General features: G+C 38.5%; 1 protein-coding gene across 11 annotated transcripts in view; it reads left to right on the forward strand.

Moving 5' to 3' along the window:
- PKHD1 (PKHD1 ciliary IPT domain containing fibrocystin/polyductin) overlaps positions 1-27,138 on the forward strand; it is a 482,749-nt gene that overhangs the window by 329,709 nt on the left and 125,902 nt on the right. For 10 of the 11 annotated variants that reach the window (XR_008298567.1, XM_053222692.1, XM_053222697.1 and 7 more), the window contains 5 exons: positions 10,172-10,326; positions 11,704-11,856; positions 16,241-17,119; positions 18,229-18,397; positions 19,967-20,124. Coding sequence is in view for 10 of the 11 variants with exons in the window: in XM_053222692.1 (XP_053078667.1) it covers positions 10,172-10,326; positions 11,704-11,856; positions 16,241-17,119; positions 18,229-18,397; positions 19,967-20,124 (1,514 nt within the window). In the remaining variant the exon portion in view is untranslated. The remainder of the gene's footprint in view (positions 1-10,171; positions 10,327-11,703; positions 11,857-16,240; positions 17,120-18,228; positions 18,398-19,966; positions 20,125-27,138) is intronic. The other variant, XM_053222699.1, reaches the window with a different exon arrangement.

Raw genomic sequence — 27,138 nt, forward strand, 5'->3', positions numbered from 1 at the left:
AAATGATGGGAGTCTTCCAAGAAGTAGATGATATCACTGATCAAGAAGACAGGCAGAGGAGCAAATTGGAGCCTGGAAATGAGACTGGGGTTGGTCTAAATCTTTAGAAGTTGATAGAGAAAGGGACACCTGGGTGGCTCAGTTGGTTGAACATCTGACTCTTGATTTTTGCTCAAGTCTTGATGCCATGGGATCAATCCCCATGTCATGCTCCACACTGAGCACAGAGCCTTCTTGGGTTTCTCTCTCTCTCCTTCTGCCCCTCTCCCTCCTCTGTCTCAAAAAAAAATTGTTTTAGCCTTAAGAAAAAGAGAAAATGATAGAGAAAGAGTCAGTACAGATGACTGAGAAGCAGAGGCCCAAGGGGTGATTCTGTATTGGGAGGAAGAATGGACCACACAAGGGACTTGGAGGAAGGTTAGGTTGACTGATTTGGAGAGCAAGGGCCGAGCACAATAGTGTTCCAAGGAGTAGATATGGGTCAGGACATATTCACTGGCAATATCAAGAATTTTAGTTTTTACCCTCTAGGAGCATTGTAAAACTGTTGTAAGTTTCTAAGAGGATAGTATGGATAGGAGGGAGTGCTCATAAACACATTTCTATATCTAAAAAAAAAATCATTTTAGGTACAATGCAGACAACAGCAGGCATCAAAAATGGATCTAGGGACACTACTTAGGAGGTGCAAGCAAGAGAGAGTGTAACCTATGGTCAGGAGCTGAAGTACCAATGGAGAGAAGTGGGCAGATTTAGACACAGGAGATAAAAAAATATATAAGATGTATGGGATGTGAGACACTCTTTTGGTTTCTGGACTGCAGAGATGGATGGTGGGGCCATTCACAAAAAGAGGATTAAATTTTGGGGAAAACATTATGAGTTTAGATTTGGTCATGTTGACTTTGAAGTGCCTGATACCCAAAAGGATCTGTGAAGTAGGCATTTCAAGCAAGGGTAAACAGGAAGCTTTAATTATAAGGTTAGCAAGCTGGAATTTGGCACGAGCCATTATGAATGGATTTTTCTTTAAAGAATGTGTTAGAAATGTAATCCACAATCAGCTACAGGCTATTTTGAAAGAAATTCAATTTTATTAATGAAAGCAATCTATAGTAACTACCATTTATTGAGTTCTTCTTATGTGGGTTTACTCCATGTCAGGCATCTACCAAACATTTTATGTACATTATCTCATTTAAACCTCTCCGTGCTATGTCAGGTATTGTTATATGCATTTACAGATACAAAAACTGAGGAGAGACAAGTTAAGTAAAATTTCCAAGTTTATAAGTTTGGAACTCCAAGCTAGGAGTTCCTGGGGGCTGATTTTTATTTTTTTAACATGGTTTGTCTGATTCCATTGCTTGTATTCTAGTGTTCTGTATAATACAAATATTAAAAACCAAACTTCTTAGTATGAGTCATGATGAGTTTTTAATGAGTTTATATGGATGATATGTAATGATCACAGTGCAGTCATTTTATGGAGAGCCTTCCTTTTTTAAACCTTTTAAAAATGTAAAATAATTGAAGCCTCACAAGAAGTTGCAAAACTAGTACAGAGTTCTCATGTACCCTTCACTCAGAATTCTCTGTTGATATATTTCATAACCTAAACATTATAAAATCCAGCAAGGTGATGTTAGTATAGTATTAACGGGAGTACAGACCTTGTTCAAACCATTTCTTTAAACATTGACCTCTGGTCTTCCTTATTTTAAAAGTCAGCTGATGGGGAGCCTGAGTGGCTCAGTTAGTTAAGCGTCTGACTCTTGGTTTCAGTTCAGGTCATGACCTCAGGGTTGGTGAATTTGAACCCCACGTTGAGCTCTGTGCTGACAGTGCAGAGCCTTCTTGGGATACTCTCTCCCTTCTTCGCTACTCCTCCGCTGCTGGCTCTCTCTCTCTCTCTAAATAAGTTAATACACTTTAAAAAATATTTTAAAAAGTCAGTTTAATACATCTTTCTAATATATTGTTATGGGGACAGATTTTACTCAGACCTCTTTATGGACTTTCGACAACAGAATTGCATATCTGAATTTATTTTTGTATAATTGGTTTATTATATGAAGAATGTTAAAGTGAAATCTCCAGAGGAAAAAATTCATGTTAACTTTATATATTTTTTTAATGTTTATTTATTTTTGAGAGAGAGATAGAGAGAGACAGAGCATGGGCAGAGGAGGGGCAGAGAGAGAGGGAGACACAGAATCTGAAGCAGTGTCCAGCTCTGAGCTGTCAGTACAGAGCCTGATGCGGGGCTTGAACCCCCGAACTGTGAGATCAAGATTAGAGCTGAAGTCGGAAGCTTAATGAACTGAGCCACCCCAGTGCCCCTCATGTTAACTTTATAAACTTATACTTATTTCTTATACTACCAATGGCAGTAGGCTTAGTAAGATATTTGAAACAATATTATTTTCTTTTGTTATATGATACTATACAAATTGATCTCTAAATTAAGTTACTCTTTATAGTTGCTTGCTTAAATTGACCTTGGGGGAAGCTGATGAAGAACATGTTGGATTTTGAGGATTTCAGATCAGTCAAGAGAAATTATATTTATACTTAGATTTAAAGAAATTATTTTTTTTTTTACCCATTAGAAGTATTAAGTAGATGTTGTACTGTAAGTCATTTAAAGGTGAACAGGTATTCTTTGAAATTCAATTGTTACTTAATCAATCCTATGATAAAGGTTTTAGATTTTATCCTGGTCATGGCAGGAGTTTGAATAGAGCGGGGACAGGGTCCAGTTTATGTTTACATCTGATTCATGCTGTGTGGGGAACCGAGTGTTGCAGGATCAAGGGTGGAAGCAGAGAGACTGTTAGGACACTGCAGTAACATTGCCGTCTTTCAAGTGACATAAGCTGGTGGCTTAGATTAGGGTGGTCATGAAGGAGGAGGATGGGATGGTGAAATACACATTGAAGACAGAGGAAACATGATTTGCTGATGGATTGGGTAGAAGGAAAAATAAAGTCCCAAGATTACCGTAAAAGTTTTGACCTGAGCAACTGAATGAGGACGGCTCTCGTCCACTAGGAAGAAGAAACTGGGAGAAAAGTAGGTTTATGGGGAACTTTCTTCAGAAGTTCTCATATTTTTCTTATTCATTTTCTCATTTGCTTTGAAAAAAAAATTTTTAATGTTTATTTATTTTTGCGAGAGAAAGGCAGAGCCTGAGCAGGGGAGGGGCAGAGAGAGAGGGAGACACAGAATCCAAAGCAGGTTCTTTGCTCTGAGCTGTCAGAGGCGGGGCTCGAACCCAAGAACTCTGAGACCCTGACCTGAGCCAAAGTCAAACCTACTGAGCCACCCAGGTGCCCCATCTCATTTGGTTTTTAAAGAAAGTGTATAGATATTACCCAGTCCCTTCATCCTCTTGTTCCCTATGTTTCTTGAGTAATGCATCAATTTACTCTGTTATTTATAAGGAAATATCTCTGAATCAAATAACAAATCATTTGCCACCTCAACCTTTCCCCCCGGACCTTGGCCTTCTTTACTGACATCACCCCCGACTTTATCTTTTTTACTGTCTCCTGTATCAAATTCCTGATGGTTTTCTTTGGATGTATATTGTTTGGTTACTTCCTGTTCTCCTTTCTGATATATTCCCACTTCACACAGGACTCTCAAGAACAACTGTTTTTACCCAATTCCCTAAAAACTTGATAAATAAAATAAGGGGGACCACAGTGCTCTTGCACCTCCTCTCACCTTTACATTTCCTGCTTATCCTTATAATCCACCACATCTTCCACAAGACCTTTGATCTCCCTTCCGGCACACATTGTTTTCTTACCATCTCAGCGATGGAATGTGGTTTTCTGCTTTATCATTTTAATAAAAATAGGCTTCCTTGTGACTGATACTAAGCTACTTAAGGTGTCTATGTCCTCTTCCTCCAAGTGGCTTCTACAGGAACAGAAACATAATATTTTTTATTGAGTCTCTATATTGCTCAGCCTCTAGTACACTGCAGTACACAAAGAAAACTTCTAATAAATGCCTGCTACCTTGAATGGATGTGTCTTTTCTGGAAATCAGAATTTATTGAGCCTCTTGATTCAGTGTCATATCATCTAATAAATGAGAATCTTACATTTATTTTTAAAAACCACCATAATTTATTTCACTTATTACTCAAACTTCATTATTATTCTATAACAATTTAGTTCAAGAAATATTAGAATACAGATTTGGTGGCCTTCTTCATTTATTGGCAGGAGTTCAGGATTATATATGTAGCCTTCAAAAGAAGATGATTCTGGGGCAACTGGGTGGTTCAGTAGGTTGAGCATCTGACTTTGCCTCAGTTCATGATCTCACAGTTTGTAGGTTCAAGCCCTGTGTCCAACTCTGTGCTGACAGCTCAGAGCCTGGAGCCTGATGTGGATTCTGTGTCTCCTTCTCTTTCTCTTCCCATTCCACACTTGCACTCTGTCTCTCAAAAATAAATAATGATTAAAAATGAAATAATAATAATAAAAAAAGATGATTCTGTCTGGTCCAGTGAACTGGTGGGCCCTAATCTCAAACTGGCTATTGTCTCCATGCTGAGAAAAGTCACATGAGTTAGGAATGTAGGATGGAAACAGTACACTACAATGAAAAAAGCTTAAACTTTGGGAGAAGGCAGACTGTAACAATTCTAATTGTGTAATGAGCTAAATGTGTCATTTTTTGAGTAAACTATTCTTTCTAACCCTCAAGTTCTTATTCTATGATACAAGGAAAAACTGCCTTGCTAATAGAGTAATTATAAGGAATAAGTGAATCGATGAATGTAAAGTGCTTAGCCAGTTTCTGGCTCATAATTTGTCTCGGGACATGCTAGTTATTGTGATAATAGTAAAAATAAATAAAAGTAGCCTTTCTAATCCATTCGGGAGATTGTGCCAGGACCTCCCACAACTCTCTAATTTCTCTATTTCAACCTCATTTGCATCTATGGAAGAAAAGGTTTCTACATTCTGTAGGGTACAAGTGAACCCAGACCTGTCAGGCTTTTCCTAGCTTTACCACTAGAGAGAATAAGTTTTTCTCTCCCCTTAGTTTCTGTGCAAAAGTCCAGGCAACTGTAGTTGATAGCACTGTATTGTATAATTGAAGTTTGCTAAGAGAGTAGAACTTAAATATTCTCACATGAAGAAAGGTAAGTATGTGCGGTGTTGGATGTGTTCATTAACTTGATGAGGGTCATCTTTTTTCAGCGTATACATATACCGAATCATCACATTGTGCACTTTTAATATCTTATATTTTGTTGGTCAACTATACCTCAGTAAAGCTGATAAAATGAAGCCCAAGGGATGGACTTTCCCAAACAAAGGCAGGTTAGATCCCTTGCCCGCCTGTCAGCAAAGGGTTTGTGGAATTATAATCAGTAGTGCTCACTAGGACATTTAATTAGGTTGGCGGTTAAGGAGAGCAGATCTCAGAAAAGACGTGGCGGATTTCATCGAATAAAGGAGAAAGGAAGCCAGGTAGACAAATAGTTGCCATTTTTGATAGTTTTTCCTATCATCGTCAATGTCTGCATCGCTACAGAATTCCATTTCTTCAATACCTCACATAGTCTAATGCCAGCTGAGGGTCTGCAGTACATTTCCTGGAACTGAAAAAAATGAAAAAAAAAAAAAAAACGGAAGTGTAAAAGCAAGCCTTCAGTGTTAAAAGTCTATCTATGGCTATCCCTGTTCCTGGGAAGAAAACATGTTGGCATCTGGGACATTGAGCCTGTGGTCAAATGCAGCTGTCATCATTAAGACCTCCCTGATGTTTAGTTAACAAATCCATTTAAGTTGTAGGTGTTTATATATGAATGCTTTATGCATGGTTGTAAAAACTTTTTAAATGAAATTTGAAACTATACATTTTTTTCTTTTTTTTTGTAATTATGTTCTTTTGGCCAAAAATATGATATTTTCTCAAAACTAGATAAAATGTTAGTGCCTAAATAAAGAAAACTGTGCTGGCATCTTGTTTATAGATTTTTAAAGGTTTTCCTTTGGGAGACTTTTGCAGTGATTATTCATAGTTTCCTGTGTCTTTTCATATGGTTTTCATTTGGGTCCAGTTATGTTGCAAACAGCTCTTTTAATATTTTTGTTTATTTATTGTTTTAGGTGTGTTTTGCTCAGAACAGAAAGGTCTATCTTGTCCCCTGTAGCTATAGGACTCTTATTAGTATTAATCAGATAGCTGGGCTAGTTGAAGGGTAACCAAATAGTAGAAGACCATCAGTGGGAAGTGTGGATGTTGGAATTTAAGGAAAACTGATACTCACCCAGACCAACAGAACCATCTAAGTTATTGATAATTGGGACCACCATTTTCTTTGAAGTTACCACTGTGGCTATGTGGACGCAGAGCAGAAGGGGCCATACTCCTTTGCCATATATGTATAGTCCTTATGAGATACAGATTCCCAGGGCTTCTGGAGTATAGAGGAGAGATTAATGTTCGTGAACTTAAAACGTTTCAGAAGCCTTAATCGAAAAGGTCACCATAAGTTCATTTATATGTTTAATATAAAATTTGGGCTACTAACTTCAATAGGTCTTTTTTTCTTTTTGTTGAGAACATTGCTATGTGATATAGGGTTTATATAACTAGGTAGTCATATTTTCATTAAATATTACCTTACAGTATCAGAGTTGAATAGCCACAGAAGGCAAGAGTATAAAACCAATTGCAAGGCAGCAGTATCCATTGTGTCAAGATTGTGGTGGAACAGAAGCAGGGGTTGGGTGTTCAGTGAAACGACTCCCATGGGAAGATTTCTTGAAGGGAAAGGAACTTCAGTCAATTTTTAAGAATGAGGCTGAAGGGCAGGGTAAGGACAATAGTATTTTAAGTGACAGGTGAGAAGCACATAGCTATTTCCTGAGAGAGTGAGCAAATTCATCTGGCTGGAGCAGAAGCCTTATTTAAGGAAGTTGGGGAATGAGATTTTATTTGTTTTAGTTTACATTAGGGTTCGCTCTTTGAGTTGTACATTCTGTGGGTTTTGGCAAATGTATAAGGACATGTATCCATCCTTACCATATCATACACTGCCTTGATTGTAGTCCCTAAAAGTTACAAGCTGGTAGCTGCATCACTGTTTAAATTGTAGGATAATGCACTGGGATATGGACCCATTGCTTCTAGTCTCTCTCAGCTCTGAGAGGTTCAGTTTTATGTACAATTAAATTCCTGCACGGTGAAGTAAAAGTAGCCATCTCTGTGAGTACACAGTGTAGACACAATGTAGAATAGACAGGGTAGAACATAACTTTTTGGTTTTTATTTCTTTTTCAATCCCTAAATTACTACCCACTTAGAGTTAATATGAAGAACTAGATAATGGTGTAAATAAATGTGAGAATGTTTCATTCACTCTTGTCTTTTGTACATTAAAGAACATGCACTACTTTCTAAACAAAAATAGTCTGAAACAGGCAAGCAGGGTGGGCTCTTTCTCCTACCAACATCGCACACAACTACTCCCCATATAGAAAGTACCAGAGCTGTAGCAAGGGCTGTCTGGGTGAAAGATGGAGTCTGTCCCAGCAGGAGCTGACTGGCTGGGGGCAGTCATCCACACACATCCTGGCCCAACCAGGTGGGGCTTGCAAGCAGGCATCCTGAGAGAGAGGCGGAGGGACACTTATACCACCCAACTCCAGGGTCAGGGGCTCTCTTTAGGCCTGGGTGGAGCTCTCTGGAAGTCCCTAGGAGTGGTGTGAGCCCTCCTGTTGCCTCATGGGCCTCTGGGAAAAAGATCTCATATATTGCTGTGCTGTGTCCTGTGGAGAGACCACACTGTGGCTGACGGTCTCGGGGTGAGCTTAGAACTCACAGACCCTGCCCTAAAAATTCCCTGTGTCCACAAGAAATGAGTTTCAATTCTTTTCACAAGAAACGCTTCAGAACGTTATGGTACCTATTGTCTGAAGAATTTTATTCAGCAGTATAGATAATAATAAAAAAGATTATCCAGGTAATACTGACAGTTTCAATTGTGCTGCTTATTGACTTTGGTGTGACTTTATATCCATAGCCTTATTTTCTTTTTAAAAAAGTATTTTTTTCTTACCTGTTAAATTAGAAAACTTAGACTTAAGTGAAAAATCACTACTAACTCATCATCTATAGGCGGGCTAGCATTTTACAGTGTATCTTTCCTTTCTTGTGTGTGTGTGTGTATGTGTGTGTGTGTTATTTTTATTTGAAAAACAAAGTGGGCATATTGTTTTATATTCTGATTTTTTTACTCCGTACATCATGAACAAAATGCCTTATAATTCATGCTCTGCAACAGTGTACCTTTTAAATGACTCCATAGTATTCCATTGTATAAGTCACAGACTTTTCATAATTTCATGGATTATCTTTATATCATTCTGAGATGTGGGGGTATTGCTTTTCATTACCATTTAGCCAGGGAAGGACTACAAGTCAGACAGGTGAGGCAATGTCATTTAGTGGAAAGAAACTGGACTTAATCAGGAGCCTTCCCTTGTCCTAATTCAAACTAGTCTTCAGTTTTGTTATTTAATCTCTCGGACTTAATTTTTTTTAATAATTAAAAAATATTTTTAATGTTTATTTTTGAAAGAGAGAGACAGAGACAGAGAGTGAGTAGGGGAGGGGCAGAGAGAGACACACACAGAATCTGAAGCAGTCTGAAGCAGGCTCTAGGCTCTTGGCTGTCAGCACAGAGCCTGATGTGGGGCTTGAACTCATGAGTCATGACATCATGAACTGGGCCGAAGTTGGACGCTTACCTGATTGAGCAACCCAGGTGCCTCTTATCTCTTGGACGTTAGTTACTTTGCCTTTAAAAACCAGCAGTTGCTTTAATATTCTGTAACTTAGGTATCACCACAAATCAGGAACAAAGATAAGACTAATTTCTTTCATTAAAACTGCAACAATTGATAGTAATCTTTTTATTTTCCTCTGTGACTCTCCCTGACTCTCCAACCTCAGGTGCACAGATGTGAATTCATTACAATCTTTGGTTCACAGCAGACTCTTACCATTGGCCCACAAACGATCCCCTGTAATTTATTTATTTATTTATTTATTTGGTGTTCATATTATATAGAAATTGTGTACTTTTCCTCCCTTGCAGTAAACTCTTTAAAGATGTCTACTAGTCAAAATCTAGTCTATTAAAAAATACAAATGACATGTTTTATTTACCATTTTGCCTCTATCACCTACTGGAGAGTCTGGTGCATACCAATTGTTCAATCAATAGATGTTTCATGGACCCGTTGCCTGGATGAACATTGAAAGGTAGAGGAGAATCTATTGTCAATGCTGGATAAAATGTGGATGCTAACAAAAGAGTCAGGTTATTAAAATAAACTTATCCCATTGAAGATGGCAATGACTGTGAAGCAGACATATTCACTAGGAAAAGCTAGGCGGCAGTGAAAGACTGAACAAAAGTTTTACCTGATGGGAGTTAAAAAACAAACAAACAAAAATGATCAAACTATTACTGTTTATATTGTGGAGACAGCCACAGCGCTTAGAACACAGCACACTCAATAAATGTATACCATTAGTCCCTACACTAGCACTGGGATGTCAGAGGGAAGCTTTCGATATTGTCATTTTTCACATGAAGATATGAAACTCAGGAAAGTTATGTGACTTCTTAAGGTCATGTAGCTAATATGTGACACCTTTAGGATAGACATTATATCTGTCTGACCATGAAGGTATGAGACTTAATGCATGATAATAAGTTGTCCAAAAATGGCATAATAGTTCTTCAGAAAATTTGAGAAAAGCTTTTTTTCAGAAATATCTTTATTATTCAAACTGTTTCCCAATCAGGGAAGAAGATACCCATTCTAAGAAACCATGTGTAGTTGGCGTATATTAAACTGGAACTTTTACGCTTATTCATTTGTCATGTACTTCATGGCTGGAGAATATCTTTGCTATCCTTGTATGCATAAGCCAGACCAGTGATTTCATGAGCATTAAATTTTTCACAAAAGCCCTTTTTCTCTGTCTTGGCTTATTATTTCTAACTCAATCTCCTTGGTGGGAATTGGTGGTTGTAGTGGATTTCCTTTTCTCTTTGGAACTAGTAGGTGATCCGTGTTGCACTCTCAGTATATTTGATACCATTTTTATGCTATTACAGAATTATAGTTGAGGACACAGTGGATTGGCAACCCCATGACAAAATCATCCTTAGCTCCTCTTCTTATGAGCCTCACGAAGCAGAAGTCCTCACTGTGAAAGAAGTCAAGGCTCACCATATTAGGATCTATGAATGGCTCAAACACCGACACATTGGTAAGGCTTTGGTTTGTTGGTTAAGGAAAGTGGATGGACCAGGAAGAATGCGTACAGCAACCTGACTGGGGATCCTGTGTCCAATGGCCATTCAGAAGGATGGATAATACCTTGCTGCTCCCTAGACCTGTCCTAGAAGGTTTTACCTCTATTCCTTCATTAATTTTATTGCCTAACTTTTAAAGAACACTTAGATGTGAAGGATTTTGTTTTGTTTTGTTTTTTATTTTTAATGGCAAATCTAGAAGTAAGCAGAAAAATTAAGCATCTTGTTCAAGGTCACTGGGTAATTTCATGGCTTAGCCAGAATAAACCTCATGGGAGCTGAATTTCCAGTTCACTTCTTGGCACACTGACTCACACAACCACTTAGAATACAGTAGTTATTGTAAATAATGACTTCTTTTTTCATGCTCAGGATGTGTCCTTCCAGATACTTTATGTACTGACTACTACTAGTATTAACAAAAAGAAAGATAAACAGCCAAACACTTTTATTTCCTCAAAAAAAGTGTGAAGAGTTTTATACACTATGTACAGTTAAAATATTTGCACATAAATGATAAATAGCCATGAGTTTCCTGGTTCAGTCTAATAAATACATTTAATTTAAGAACTCTAATAAATAATAAAACATGGAAACAGAATGGTTAGGGAATATCTTTTTGTCTCTGATATGAGAGAGATAAATACATGCATTCAACAAGATTATGTCTAAATCTATTTCTAAATCATAGTTCTGAAGATGATTTTTTTAAGTGGAAGAGAGGGGAGAAATATTCAGTATTCTTTGCCAGTAGGATGCAAGGTGCCTTATAAATCGAGGGCAGTGGAACAAACCATAAAGGGGCTCCATTCCTGTTCCTGAGGAGGCTCCTTCAGGTAGTGCTGAACTTAAGACCCATCACAACAGGATGCTGCCCCTGCTCTTTGTCCCTTTACTCCTATATATTGCTGCTTTAGCTCTGTCACTGCCTCAGTCGGTCTGGAATTCTTCACTGTCATGAAAGAGGTCCACAGACAATGTATAACTGCACACTCAAGTCACACGCCTATGAATTTAAGGAAGGAGGTTAGGGACCCCACTAATTGGACAGGTGTGCCCTGACTTCCTTGTCCCAGTACCCACAGTTATTAAGGAGAAATGAATTCTTGCTCCAACACTCTCACTCTGATCCCAAAGAGAGACATGTGAACGAGCTTTTCATTTCTCAGCTGACATTTGTGGAGAATGCCCGAGGAAAAGCATCCTTAATGTTGGTAGGACTTCCGAGGGGAAAGGAGTGTTTTCATTTGTCAGGTTCTCTGGGTCCCCAGCTGGCAATTTCTGAAATAGGTTTTTAAAGTTTTTTTCTTGCCCAATTCCTATTGCCACAGGAAGCGTCCATGTCATGGAGGATGGCCGATACATTCGTTTGGCTGCAGAGGTTGGACTTTTGACCCGAAATATACAAATCCAGCCTGATTCATCATGCAGGGCGAGACTACTTGTGGGGTCCTTTAGAAAGTCCAACAGTGAAGAATTTTCAGGTAAACGGAATTTTAAGTTATTAGGCATTACCGATTAGAGCCTATTCATCTGGGACACTCAGAAATTCCAGCTGTGAGAATTTTCCTTTATAAAACAAAACGTTAAAATTAGATGGCTCCTTTGTGCTCTGAGGAACTATGAATTTTCAGTTATAATCTGTGCTTAATTATCAGTGTGACGTTAAAATAATATACTAGCAATCGGCACATATGCACATTTTTACCTCAAAGAAAACATCTTCAGCAGATGTGAAATTTCCTCTGCTTTGAAATTATAGATGATTTAATGACCACTTGAATTTTATCTCTTTCCTGAATTTCTATTACTCTTTCCCAGTAGCATGCTGTATCTGATGGCAGGCCTCAGTTCATGCTATAAATTAATAGCGTAAATTTAAATAAAAATGATTTCCATATTCTAGACTGCTTTAAGGATCAGTTCAATCTTTCTCATTTCTTTGCAGCTTGAACTCTATTTGAATGCTGCACAATTATTTCATTAGGACCTTTTTCTTAAACTTGTGTTCCTTAGGTATTATTCCATAATTGTTTCTTGGTCAAATACATTTGGGAAAGGCTGTCACTGTACCTCCATCTTAGAAAGTCACTGAATATGTGAATATAAAAAAAGACTCTGAAAAGGTCTGGAATAAAGGATCTAACTACTTACCAAACATATTGAGTATGAAAGAAACACCATTTGTTGGCACATCTGTTCCTCCAGTAAGGTAAAGGGCAGTGTTTGTACCTTAAATCAAAAGTTCAGGATTCCTGGCCTGTGGAACAAACTCTCTCTCCATAGGATCTGTTTCCACGAGTTCTAACAGAAATGACTTCTCTCCTCGCCTCCCCTCAAAAGACATTTGGCAATACATGGAGACATTTTGCTTGTCACAACTTGGGGGAGTTTCTGGTACCTAGTAGGTAGATGTTAAACATCCCACAATGCATTCTACAACCCTACAAATGCAAGCACAGTCTTCCACCAGAAAGGATTCTCTGGTTCAAAACATCAATAGTGTTGAGATTGAGAAACCATGCTTTAGAAGACTGAAACACAGGCTGAATCCTGGTCTTCTAGAAATGAGACAGGGCCTCCTTTCATTGAAACTGCAGGCCAAGCTGGAAAATGGTCACGGGAACAAGTTAGAAGACCAATTCTGACAGTTTAGCACCAAGCCAGTGCTGAATGAGCAGCAAGACTGATGTGATTCTGAACCTCTGGCATCGCTGATCCAGGGTTTCTTAAATCATCCCCAGAGGAAGAGGTGTTATAGACTGGGATTAAGGGTGGTTTCCATGCCTATTTTATCTTATTTAATCTTTACAAAATTTTTTTAGTGCTTATTTACTTTTGAGAGAGAGAGAGTCAGAGAGTGAGCATGGAAGAGGCAGAGGGAGAGGGAGACACAGAATCTGAAGCAGGCTCCAGGCTCTGAGCTGTCAGCACAGAGCCTGATGCAAGGCTCAAACTCAGGAGCTGTGTGATTATGACATGAGCTGAAGTCAGACGCTTAACCAAGTGAGCCACCCAGGTGCCCCTCATCTAATTTTAATATCTTTGTGAGTGAAACATTTTTATAGATGAGGAAACAGTCACTGATAAAATTGCCTGCTTATTTGTAAAACTCAGAAGCTTGCAAACAACTTGAGGATAAGGTTGGGTCTTTCATTGCTGCTTCATAAGTATAGTAACTGTTATGTATTAAGTGCTGCATAAATGGGAATGAGGAAAGTGAAGAGTAAAAAAAGTCATCCAGCTAGAAAGTGGCAGAGGTAACATCCAAATTGAAGCCTGAATTTCTAAGCCCTTGTTAAATAAATTTTAATTTTGTAATCATTTTTGATTTATAGAAAAGTTGCATCTGTGGTAACGAGAGTTCCTGGGTTCCTTTTGTTCAGTCTCCCCTATTGTTAATATCTGCCATATCTCTGGTACGTTTGTCAAAATCAAAAAGTGAACACTGGTGTGTTACTATCAACCGAATTCAAGACGTTACTCAGATTCCACCAGTTTTTCCACTAATGTCCCTTTTCTGTTCTAGAATACAATCCAGTTTCCTACACTAAATTAAGAAGCCTTGTATTTTTCTTTAATGTAACTCAGGACCTCGATGAGGTGGAATTTGCAGGTTACCGGTCAAGGATGCCAGCTATGGGTATTGAACAATCGTAGGGTGGAAAATGAGGCCAAGAGTTGAATGAGGGAGCTTGAGTCAGAGCTCAAGCAGGGGAGGGGCAGAAACAGAGGAGACAGGGAGACATAGAATCAGAAGCAGGCTCTGAGCTGTTATCACAGAGCCTGACGCCGGGCTCAAACTCACAAACTCGTGCGAGCATGACCTGAGCCACAGTTGGACACTTAACCAACTGAACCACCTAGGTACCCCATCATTCTTTTTATGACCAATAACATCCAGCAACTTGTACTTAGAATTGTTATTTCCAAAAGGAAATATAGGAAAAAACATTACTGAATTCTCCACTTAAATGCTCAAGACATTTTAAGTATTTACTATTGATTAGCTTTCAGCCATTGGTTAAAATGCATATAAGTAAAAAGATTTTGTGCAATTTAAAACTGTGAATTATAACCATGCAAGTATAAGATGTTAAAAAAACACTAATTAAAATAATACTGATATATTGCCTTGACTGAAATTCTAGAACCACCTTCCATTCTACAAAATAAGCTATTTATGTGTGGAATCTAACATTTGGTGTCCTTTGGGCCATAGTCATATGGAGACAGGTTCAACAGCCCTTTCAGCTCTGTGCTACTGGTGAGGGACACTATATAAAAAATGTTACCACCAGACAAGTAGTTTCTGGATGTTTTATCATTCTGTGATAATGCCTATTCCATCCACCAGTGCCTCCTTAATCACTGTCATTTGAGAAATTTAGATATGTTGGAATGCTGGTGTCTGGCTACCAAGAAAGACATACATGGTCTTTCACTTCATCTTTCCTTCAGATGATGGTGTAGTCCTTCAAGGCAGCCGATTTGCAAGGGTGTTAGTTTCTCCTCTGTGAAAAGGGAGGGTGGAAGGTAGAGGGTTTAGTCTGGACTACCTTTGAGCTTTAAATATTATTACTAAAACACTATAGTTTTCTCCCTTTTAAATAAAAGAAATAACTTTATAGGTCACCTTTGGCAGTACCTTAAAAAAAAAAAAAAAAGAAACCAAGTGACGGATAAAGTTGTGACCTAGGTAGCTAAGGGCACATGACTAATTACTGGCACATTAGCTATAACCCAGTTGTGTAAATCCCATTGAGTAGCTATTCCTTTTATTCTACCATGTCTCCCACTTCCCCTAGTGTGCCTGCGTGCTGGTTAATAGTATATCCCCTGAATGCATTTGCCTACGTCCAAGTCTAGCATGTTACTTATTAAACCTTCTCTGCCTCAGTTTACTTATCTGTGAAATGGGGATAATAATTGCACCTACCTCATAGAATTTGTGAAGGTAAGAGTTTATACACGCACACACACACACACACACACACATACACACACACGTATGCACACACATATGTACACACACACACAATATTGATAAATGACTTAAAACAGTCCCTGATACCAAAGAAGGCTATATGAGAGTCACCTGTTATAGTTGTTAACTCACCTCATTTTTTTCTATAATCATGTTCTTAATCTATTTTACCAAAAGTATATACATTGACATATAAATGCCCATTATATTTTTAAATCAACCTAGTGGGTGTAGTTCATAATGTGGTTTTATAATATCCACTTAAATTAGTACAAATGAATTTCCCAGTATGACTAAATAATTCACTATCCTCTCCTGACATAAACGATGTAGAGAATCTTATTATTGTCAAAATGAGACAGGGGCTGTTGTGTGGCTAGGATAAAAACAGAAAAGATTTTACGGGGTCTTTAAAATGATTTAAAAGTATTTTTTTAATATAATTGACCATGATATTCCTTCACGCAATATCTTTGTGGGGATGGTGATAGCCTTTTCACACGGTCACCGAGAGGAAACCTGGGATCCACACTCTCTTCATTGTAATTCAGGTCTTTGACCAGCCCTGGAGGCAAATACCCAGAATTGCCTGGCTGGCTGGGTTCATCTCCAAAGCCTCTCTCTCTTCCCTATCTGTCCTTCCTGTCCTTCCATTCTATTGCCACACTCTTCAGATGGCACATAAAACCTTTCATGCATTACTGTGATATTTCTAATGATTCATATTTTGTTAGTGAGACTCATCATAGGAAATATAGTTCTGGTGTTGAGAACAAACTATTACATTAACAAATTTGCATCTCCTGATGCCCATAAATGGGTCAATCTTTTGCCTTCTGTAGGAAGGAGAAAGTACCTGATAATATTCATTTTGTTTTCAGGTGTTCTTCAACTTTCAAATGTGGAAATTCAGAACTTTGGGTCGCCATTGCATTCATCCATTGAACTTACTAATGCATCAGAAGGATCCTGGATAATTTCTTCTACTCTGCACCAAAGCTGTGGTGGGGGCATTCGTGCTGCAGCCAGCCATGGGATCGTTCTAAATGACAATATAGTGTTTGGCACAGTTGGCCATGGCATAGATTTGGAGGGTCAGAACTTCTCTCTCTCTAATAACCTATTGGTTCTGATGACACAGTCATCATGGTCCACTGTTTGGGTGGCAGGAATCAAAGTGAACCAGGCAAAGAACATCAACCTCTTTGGCAATGTCGTGGCAGGATCAGAAAGACTGGGCTTTCATATCCGAGGGTACAGGTGTTCCTCTCCTGAAGCTCGTTGGTCTGACAACGTGGCCCACTCAAGCCTCCATGGCCTTCATCTCTATAAGGAAAATGGACTAGACAACTGTACCGGTATTTCTGGCTTCTTAGCTTTTAAGAACTTTGACTACGGTGCCATGCTACATGTGGAAAACAGTGTGGAGATAGAGAACATCACTCTGGTAGATAATGCTATTGGTCTTTTGGCAACAGTATACATGTCTTATGCTCCTCAGAGGCACATTGAAAATTTACAGATTGTACTTAGGAATTCAGTCATTGTGGCCACTAGCTCTTCTTTTGATTGCATTCAGGACAGAGTCAAACCTCGCGCTGCCAATGTGACTTCAACAGATCGAGCTCCTTCCAATCCAAGAGGAGGTCGAGTTGGGATTTTATGGCCTGTATTCACCTCAGAACCAAATCAGTGGCCTCAGGAGCCCTGGCACAGAGTCAGGAATGACCATTCAATTTCAGGAATTATGAAAATTCAAGGTATGATGGTTGGTTTATAAGCAATGTAGTTTCATATATCTGTGCATAGAATCTTTGATAGCATTCTGAAATTATATCAACAAGAGGGTAAAATGTACCCTAGGGCTTCTTGTCCAATTGATAATCTGCTTGCTATTGATAACCACAGTGGTGATAATGACAGTGAGTGGCTCCTTAAATCATCTCTGCTTGGGGCGCCTGGGTGGCTCAGTCTCTTAAGCGCCCAACCCTTGATTTTAGCTCACGTCATGATCTCATGGCCCTGAGTCAAGCTCTTCACTGACAACACAGAGCCTGCTTGGGATTCTCTCTCCTCCTCTCTCTGCCCCTCCCCCTTTTTCTTTCTCTCAAATAAAAAAATTAAAAAGTCACTGCTTTATTCATGTTGAAGAACTTTATTTAATTTGATTATTTAATTTGATTATATGACAATTCTCTTAGGTAGGTATTGCTTTTTCTATTATACAAAGGATGAAACAGATGCAGAAATTGTGCCTCACTGACGTTTAGTAAAGTTGGTAGGCAGCCTGGATTAGAATCAGGCCACAACCCATGATGTTACTCTTCCATCAGGTCTCTTTTGTACTCATTCCTCATTGGATATTGATCAAAAGTTTGATGAAAAGTATTGCTCTTGAGACTTTAATGTGTTGGAATATACTCTTATCTTTTGTATATAGTGTCTACATCTTGAAGGACTACAGATATTTTATTTTATGTATTTATTTTAATGTTTATTTATATCTGAGAGAGAGAGAGAGAGAAAGAGAGAAGGATAGGGGAATGGAGAGAGGGAGACACAGAACCTGAAGCAGTCTCCAGGCTCTGAGCTGTCAGCACAGGGCCCAACACCAGGCTTGAACTCAATTCACAAACCATGAGATCATGACCTGAGCCAAAATCAGACACTTAACCAACTGAGCCACCCAGGTGCCCCAGAACTACAGATATTTTAAGTCAGGATTTATGTTAACTTCCTGGAACTACCCTGGACAGCTTAAACTTACTCCTAGATCTGCACTGGTATAAGAATATTTAGTTGTACAGTCCATATTGTGGTAGATAGTTTATATGATCCAATATTATGATACCTTAAAAATTTTTTTCAGATGTCACCTTTTCTAGTTTTGTGAAGAGTTGCTATAATGATGACCTAGATGTCTGCATCCTGCCCAATGTAGAGAACACTGGAATCGTGCATCCTATTACAGCAGAGAGGACCAGAATGCTAAATATCAAAGATAATAACAAGTTCTACTTTCCTCCTTTGCAGACCAGGTACCAGTTTTAGTATTTCCAATAAGCCATGTTTGTGAAATATTTGTCAATTCCTCAAATCCTTAACCATATTTAGAAAAAGAGAATAAAATCATCAGTGTGAATAGAAATATGTTCTTCTGGAAAGATAAGGTGGATTGATTGAATGGCCCCAATTCTTTACCCCACCTACAGTCATGCCTTTTGTTAGATTTTTCAGTCTCTCTCACAACAGAGATAGAGGCTATTTCTCTCTTCAATTTGGGTTGAGCCTTGTGACAGTTTTTAGCTAAAAGAGGGAACAAAAGTGATAGAATGCAAAGTTTTATTGATATTGTTTCATTGTTTATCCTTATTATAGATACGTCTTTGGGATGTTTTCAAAATCACTGGAAAAAAATTTACCCCAATTCTTGACTCTTCCATGGAGTATGGTGTCACTAGTTTTCTGAAGGAGGCTTGGAAACCCTTGAGCAGGGACTAGGAGGTAGAAGGAGACTGTGTCTGTTGCCAGGAATCCCTGAACTGTACGAAGTGGCTTAGATTTTGGCATGTAGACCTTCTGTAACTATTGTTCTTGAACATATGTTCTCTGAAAACTAGATGAGGAATTCTTTTTCTCATAAAAGAGAGTGGGAAAGTTAGGAGCAGGGAGAATGGGTTACTTTCTTTCCTCCACAATATTGGGCAAACTCCTTTAGCTGGAAGAAAAGAATCAAGAAAAATTGTCCTGATTAGAAAGTTAATGTGTTTGGCCCAACAGTAATCTCATTTTAATGCCCATCCCTGACCCATTCTTATGGTACCAAAACATTATGAGATTTTCAATTTGTGTTATTCTATCATTTTTTTCTTTGCCCAATTTTCTTTATGTTCATTCATGCCTTACTTATGGGATGAAATAGTTATAAAGCTAAATGATATTAGCATCTGATTCTTTATATTATTAAAACTGACACATGGTTGGCATACCATAAATATTTAATGTTGTTACCAATGGTACCTAAAATTATTAGACCAGGGGGAATCAAATAAATTCTCTATAATTCAATGCTATAATTGCCTATAACTTGTTTATATACCCTGCCTGACTCTAAATTCTGAAAGTATAGGAATATGTCTATCTTTATCACCACTGTATTCTCCAACACGTAAGTAGTAGGTATTCAATAGATACATGTTGAATGAGAATATCTATTTTTACCTTGTTTGTATATAGCACAAATAGAATTGAAATTTATAGTAATAATCTTAAAATACTGCAAGTCCCTGAAGTTTCATAAAGAAATTATTATTTTATATTTAGTAGATATTAGAATTAAGAACACTTCATTATATCTTGCTTCTTACAAAATTAGCAATTGAAGCAAAATTATATATTCAGATATGTGGAATATTTGGTTACAAGAATATCTTTCTTTTTGCCCATATAAAAGGGAAATAAAATTCTCTATAGAGCTTTGCTTTTTATCTATGTATAACACATTATTAATAATAAAATCCTCATTTATTTTTCATGGCGGCACTACAAATATGTTTTCTTTGTGTTGCTTATGGAATGAGAGAGTTGCTTTCTGTCTATCTTCACAGGAAAAGTTTAGGAATACTGGTCTGCCCTGAATCAGATTGTGAAGATCCAAGAAAATATCTCTTTAAGGATCTGGATGGGAGAGCCCTAGGTCTGCCACCACCAGTTTCTGTATTCCCTAAAACGGAGGCAGAATGGACTGGATCCTTCTTCAACACAGGTTGGTTATATCTGAACTTATGCCTCCAGTACAGGGAGCATGCATGTGGTTTGGCTGGCTTGTCTATCAGGAACAAAATATCCAGGAGAGGAACTGATTTTGAGTTGGAGTCTGCTATCACAAGAATGTTGAGTGGTTAAGCAATGTCATTACAGCATTGTTATTCCCTCCATGAGATCGCTTGTGTCTTTGTGTAAGGTACAGATTTCTAACATGCAGCTCTGTGCACAAGTGAGAACATCTCAGTAGTGAGCTCACCGGGACCTGAAGCAGCACTCTTGCTGCTCAGTGTTTCACAGTCTGCCAGGGAACCAGCTCCTCTGCCATCTGAGTCAGTAATTCTCTTCCATCCAGACTTGAAGGCGCTCATTCAGGGTGGTGGCGTAGATGGTGTGCAGTTGTCCTTCCTTTTTTCCATCTGTTGGTTGTCCCCGGAGGGCCTGTAATCAAAATTCCTTCTGCTCTCTTATACAACCAGAGCCCATTTAGTGATCAGTTTTAATAGCTGGACCCCCCGGAGAGATCATTGTCCTACTTCCACAAACAATTGGACTCTGAGTTTCCATTTGAGTTCAGGTGGAATCTGTTGCACATAAATTGGAAGAATTATCCTGGCTTTCTTTCTGTTTCAGTGGTTGATTCTTTCCATACTTCTCCTCTAGTCTCCTTTCCCCTTTTTAAGTTCTAAATGAAGGAATGTTCCAGGATTATGTTCTCAGATCTGTTTTATTCTCTCCCTAATCTTGCTAAATCCAAGGTTGACATGCCTTTCACTGCTGATGACTTCCAATTTATATCTCCAGCCCTGAACTTTGGTCTGGTATATCCAACTGACTCCATTGGGATGTACAATCAGCATTTCAGACTCAACATGCCCCAAGTGGGTTCTTGATTTCTGTCCGCATCCATAATCTGCTCCTTCCCTAGATGACCCTACGTTAGTGCTCAGTACCATCGTTCATGAGATTATTTAAGTAAAAAATCTAGGAGGATTTATTCTTTTTTTTTTTTTTGATATAAACCCTCTCACTTCTAAACCATCATCCAACAAGGGAATAGAATAGCTTCCTGACAGTCTTTTTTCTTCTTTTAGCCCATAAACTATTTTTCACGTAGCAAGAGTGATATTTTCAACTTTCCAATTGCTTTCCATTCCCCTAAAATAAAATGCAAACTTCAAGCCTATAACTCTTGTAGTATCTGGTCCCTGTGACACTCTTCTTTATTTATCGTGGTCTTATGCTTTCTTTACCATGCTAAGCTTATTCTTACCCCGGGGGTTGCCTTTGCATTGGCTGTTTCCTCTGCCTGAAATATCCTGTTCTCATTTCTTTGCAGAGCTGGCTCCTTTTGTTCAAATGATAGCTCCTCAGAGAAGCCACCCCTGACCACCCTAAAATAATTATTCTTCCATTACTCTAGCCCTACTGTGCCTGCTTCATTTTTTTTGTGAGAGTTACATTAGTTGAAATAATAATATTTTTTATGTAAGTATGTATGTATTTATTTATTTATCTATCTAGAGACATAGACAGCAGAATGGGGGAGGGGGAGAGAGAAAATCCCAAGCAGGCTTCACACTGTTATTATGGAAACCGATGTGGGGCTTGAACCCACCAAACTGATATCATGACCTGAGCTGAAACCAAGAGTTAGATGACTGAGTCACTCAGGCACCCCTACTTGAAATTATAAGTACACTTATTTACTGGCTGATTTACTGCTTGTCTTTTATTTTTATTTTATTTTATTTTTTAAAACTGCAGTTTTATCTTACATTTATTTTTGAGAGAGAGAGCAAGTGCAAGAGGGTGCACAAGTGAGGGATAGGCAGAGAGATGGGGAGACACAGAATCTGAAGCAGGCTCTGAGCTGTCATCCCAGAGCCCAACACAGAGCTTGAACTCATGAACCATGAGATCATGACCTAAGCTGAAGTTGACACTTAACCAACTGAGCCACCCAGGTGCCCCTGTTTGCCTGTTGAAATGCAATCTTAATGATGGCAAGAAGTTTGTCCTGTTTGTTGTATATTTGGGGAATGCTCAACAAATATTAATTGATGGGTTGATCAAGTGAATTAATTATTGATAACCAAGGAGAATATTAATGCTGTTTGTCCCAAACCATTCAAGAACAGACAGAAGAAACTGAGGCTTAAATGTAGGTCAGTGTCTTAAGGATTTATACATAACATGAAATCTGGAACCAAGACTTTCCTAGACCTCTTTTTTACCTGTTTCCTCCTTTCTTCTTTGAACTCCTGCTACTTTTAGCATTTGACATTTAGAGAAGTTTCTACATAAGTCTTTTAATTACCATACTATTTCATGCTTCAATACTTTTTCTAATTTCTCTTAAATATTTTCATAGGTTGAAGGCTTATCTTGCACAGAATGACAAACTGTGGGGACTGCAGTATAGGTTTTTAAAAAGTCAGTGCTGAGTGCATGGAACACACTAAGTAAATATTCATTTCGATATGTTAGTTATACCTGTTGGATATAACCAGCAAGCACATTTTTTCACAAAAGAATAAAATTCAGGGAAAGTATATATTGAGAAAATATGTGCAGAGTAGGAAAAGAAAAAAAAAGATAGGCAGTTACTGTCCCATTTACTGCTATAACTATTCAAATAGCTTTTCATAAAAGTTATTCTATTGGTTTTAAGAATCATCCCTCTGGGGGCGCCTGGGTGGCTCAGTCTATTAGGCTTCTGACTTCGGCTCAGGTCATGATCTCGCGGTCGGTGAGTTCAAGCCCCGCATCAGGCTCTGGGCTGACAGCTCAGAGCCTGGAGCCTGTTTTGGATTCTGTGTCTCCCTCTCTCTCTGACCCTCCCCTGCTCATGCTCTGTCTCTCTCTGTCTCAAAAAAAAATAAATGTTAAAAAAATTAAAAAAAAAAGAATCATCCCTCTGTTATAGGTGTTTATACCATTGAGAAAACATCTTTATGCTTTAAAAAGAAATACAGACATAATTGTGAGGTTTTTCTATGCTTGTGGTTTTTGGTGAGGATCACATTTCTGTGGAATCCGTAACAAGGGACAGGTGTCCCAGAGTATTTAATGAAAATTACATTTCAGAAATGAATGAGGACTGAAGAGTGTCTTAGTTTGTGCTGCTCCAAAGGCAGGCCTTGATACAAGGCTTAGAATCTAGTAGTTTATGTGGGGGGTGAGATCAGGAAAGCAGAGAAGTGGGAAAGTGAGACAGGGAAAAATGTGAAGCCAGGAAGGGTATAATCAAACTGGTGACCACTGTGGATAGCTGGAGCTCGTCTGGGCGGGGGAGAACTCCTGCAGACTCTGGGCACATAATTGAAACGTATCCCTGCTAAGCTATGAAGAAGCTAAGGTATTTATAATTCAAATCCCTGCTTGTCATTGGCTAAAGGATGCTTCTGGACATCAACTCACCAGCCTCTTGGCTTTCTCCGAACACAGGCCAGTTGTGCTCTTTCCTGTGGCTAGGAAAAAACCTTTCTCAGCATGAAGTGGTAGGTTTTTGCACTAACAGTCTTTGGTGTGTGAAGGCGAGTGCTAAAAACATGGGGGTTGACTTTGGAAATGTCTGGTGCAAACAGGATCTCTAAAGTGTTGATCAAATACTCCATGTGGAAGTAATATGGTGGTTTGATGAACTCAGATGGTTGCTTACCATGTGGTATACATGTACTTTTTAGGCAACAAACATGCTCTTGTGGCTGATTGTATATTTCATTTTTCTTCACTCTCTGACCTGGTTGTGAAATATGATTCAATGGTAAAACTCCAGAAGGTATCACAGTATAACGTATTAGTTACTATTAGCATGTGGACAAGCATGAGTGTGTGTGTGTGTGTGTGTGTGTGTGTGTGTGTGTGGTTGAATTTATATAGAAAGGTACATATGACTGCTTTAAACTCCTGATGTTTTAAAACTTTATAACATTTTAAATGAGGTTGCCATAGGTACCAACCTCAAGGATTCCTGCAGTAGAACCTGCTGTTTACTGCTCTAGAAATACAAAGTGTGTCTTTTTGCAATGAAGGAGATAGTGCATTGTAAATGGTGCCTTCTGGGTGCTAACAGGATTGTAGTGTTTTCCTTTGGCTTCCAAAATATGAATATATCCTCCTTCCCTAATCCAAGTCCCTTTTTATTTTTTGAACCATTCCCTTCTGTGCTGCTTTCCAATTCCTGCACACAATCTGATAGATGAGAAAGGCACAAATTCAATCTTAAAAGAAGGAATGTCTATTTTGTATTTTTCCTCTCCAAGACAAGAATCTATAATCTTCTGTAGAACAGGGAGAGGCGTGCAGCAGAGATGAAAATGGAGGCCACTACAAACCAAGTCTCATATTTATTCCAAATGGTATTGAGTGTGATGCACCCTTATGTTCTTTCTCAACTTTATTAATAAATAATTTGGAGTCCATTGCCTTAGAGGTTTATTTTTAATTTGAAAAATACAGATTTTATTTGCACATATAAGTTCACAGCAAAACTACCAAGCCAGACAGATATCCACAGGTCCCGGAATATCGTCATATAGTCTGGCATTAGAAGCAAAAATTATCCATGTGGATCAGCTATAAGGAATACTGTGCCAGTGGGTTTTGCTATCTGTGTAATGCAGGGTGTGTAGCCAGGGGAAAAGTGAGCTGTTAATTTTGATTTGTACTTATCTGTAAGTTTGCATTTGCAGCCAACTTTGAAGCATGCATGGCAATAGAGTGCAAGGCAGCTAATCCCAAGCAGGAGATCCTCTGAGAACCATTTGCATTTTATTGTGGAAAGGATTACTTTTGGTTATGGAGGCAGCTGATGATCTGACAATTCAGAATCACTGACAAAAACAAAGTCTTGAAATTGATATCCCATTTAGGTGGGACTAGACAGGTGCCAGAGCTTTCCACTCTGGCTTCTTAGTCATTTCCAGTATGTCCCAGACTCCAAATGGATGGCTTTACCTCCCAGGCCAGTTTGTACGTGTGGAGTACCCGTGTGGTTGAAAGAAGACTGGAAGAAATTAGAGCTTTACTCTCCATGGCATTTTACAATTTCTGGGCCTTGATTTGAAAGTAGAAGGGAGGTAAAATGGAAGGTAGCATTCCTTGAATAGCTTTTGCATGCTTGCTGGGTGCTGAAGTTGGCATTTTTATTCATTGCGCAAATGCCTTGTGGCCACCTACAGTCTACCCAAGCTCTAAGGATGGGAGCTCTATTTGTGAACAATGTTCCTACTTTCATCAAGCTTATGTTTTGGTTGAGAGATATATATATAAACAAGTAAGTGAAAATATTCCAATAGTGATGGGAGGTAGGAAGAAAACAGTATAGAGTTTTGGGTTAGAGAGGTAGATTGAGAGGTGTGTGTGTGTGTGTGTGTGTGTGCACACACATGTGTATAAGGGAGTTGCTATTTGAAACAGAGTTACATTTCTAGTGAGACCTGAGTGAAAAGCAGAGTCACTGCTCTGAGCAGAGGTAGGAGCCTCCTGGGGACAGAGACCAGCCACAACAGAGGCTCTGAGACAAAATGGCCTCAAAGTGTCTGAGAGGTGGTGGAAAAGGAAATCAGTGGTACTGGTGTGTAATTAATGGGAGAGGGAGGAGTTGGAGGTCGCCAGGAATCAGCTCCTTCATAGGCCAGGGTGATTTGATAAGATGGTGTTTGTTGGAGGGTTTTAAGAAAGGCGGTGACAAGATTTTATTCACTCTCTGATAAGATCATGCAGCCATGGAATAAATGGAAAAGGGTGGGAGTCAGACTGGAAACAGGCAGTGTAGTTAGGAAGCTGAAGCTAGTGGGGGCTTAGGGATGCACTACCCCACAAGTGGTCTTCCGACCTGTGCTGGCCCACAGTCTTGTACCAGTCTGCAGTGAGATAATTTCGTACATGTATCACTTAGAAACACAGCAACTGGCAGAGTAGTTTTATATCTACTGACTCTAATAAATAAGGCGTGGGGCTTTTATATTGTATGTCTAATTTGTCAGATAATTTATGTTATATTTTTTAAAGTATTGCCTTTAATAGACTGGAAATTTTAAAACAAACGAAACAAAAATCCTGTTCTCCTGCCAATTTTTTTTCAGATGAGGTAAATTTGATGTGTTTAGGATAGTGGCTGCTGTAACTGACTTATCAGAATTATCTAGTACATTAGACATTCATTTGCATGTTGGGAGGACTTTGAGTCAACAGATATGTGTGAGCCCCAGACCTTTGTGTTTAAACACACACACATACACACACACTCACATACTTTCTCTCACTTACACACGCACACACACACACACCCCTCCCCAAGTGATTGTGCTGTGCTAAGGTTTGGGAATCACTACCTCTAGAGTAATATGCTTCCTTTGAAGTAAATAGACAAGATGTTAAGAGGACAACATTTTTAACTTAAAAAAGTGAACAGTTTCAATTTCTCACAGAAAATCAAGAATTTGCTCTCTGTGCCAAATACCAAAGGCACAAATATTCTTGCTTACATACACACTGGCTATATTTCTGAAGGGGAAAAGAATATGAACTACAAAGATATAGGAGTATTTACAATCTAAATTAAGTCTTTGAATAATAAGAACATATTAAACTTATTTCATTATAGATTATTTTTCCTAGTATTGAAGTGAGTAGAATGACCTCAAAATGTCACTTTAATAACACAACACTGGATAAAAATGAATTCAATGCTAAGTTTATTTTTTAAATTCTACATTGAATCATTATATTAAAAACCTAAACTCATGATAAGCTTTTCCCACACTTTCCTTGACATCATTCCCAGCAAAGTACTGTGATCTGGCCAAGACTTCTGGTCAAATCCACCTCCAGGGCAGGTGAGAGTTTCCCATTCTGTGCCACGTGAGGGCAAGAAACATTTTTCAAATGGTGTTACTTCTTGGTCGCTTCTTGAGAAAGAAAGTTATAAACCATTATGGAGACCTTAAAAGTGACTGGCCCCAAATCAAAAATAAAAGATGAGGTTGATAAAAAAGAAAATAAAGCT

Source organism: Acinonyx jubatus, chromosome B2 (assembly GCF_027475565.1).
Source record: "Acinonyx jubatus isolate Ajub_Pintada_27869175 chromosome B2, VMU_Ajub_asm_v1.0, whole genome shotgun sequence".
Classification (NCBI taxonomy): domain Eukaryota; kingdom Metazoa; phylum Chordata; class Mammalia; order Carnivora; family Felidae; genus Acinonyx; species Acinonyx jubatus.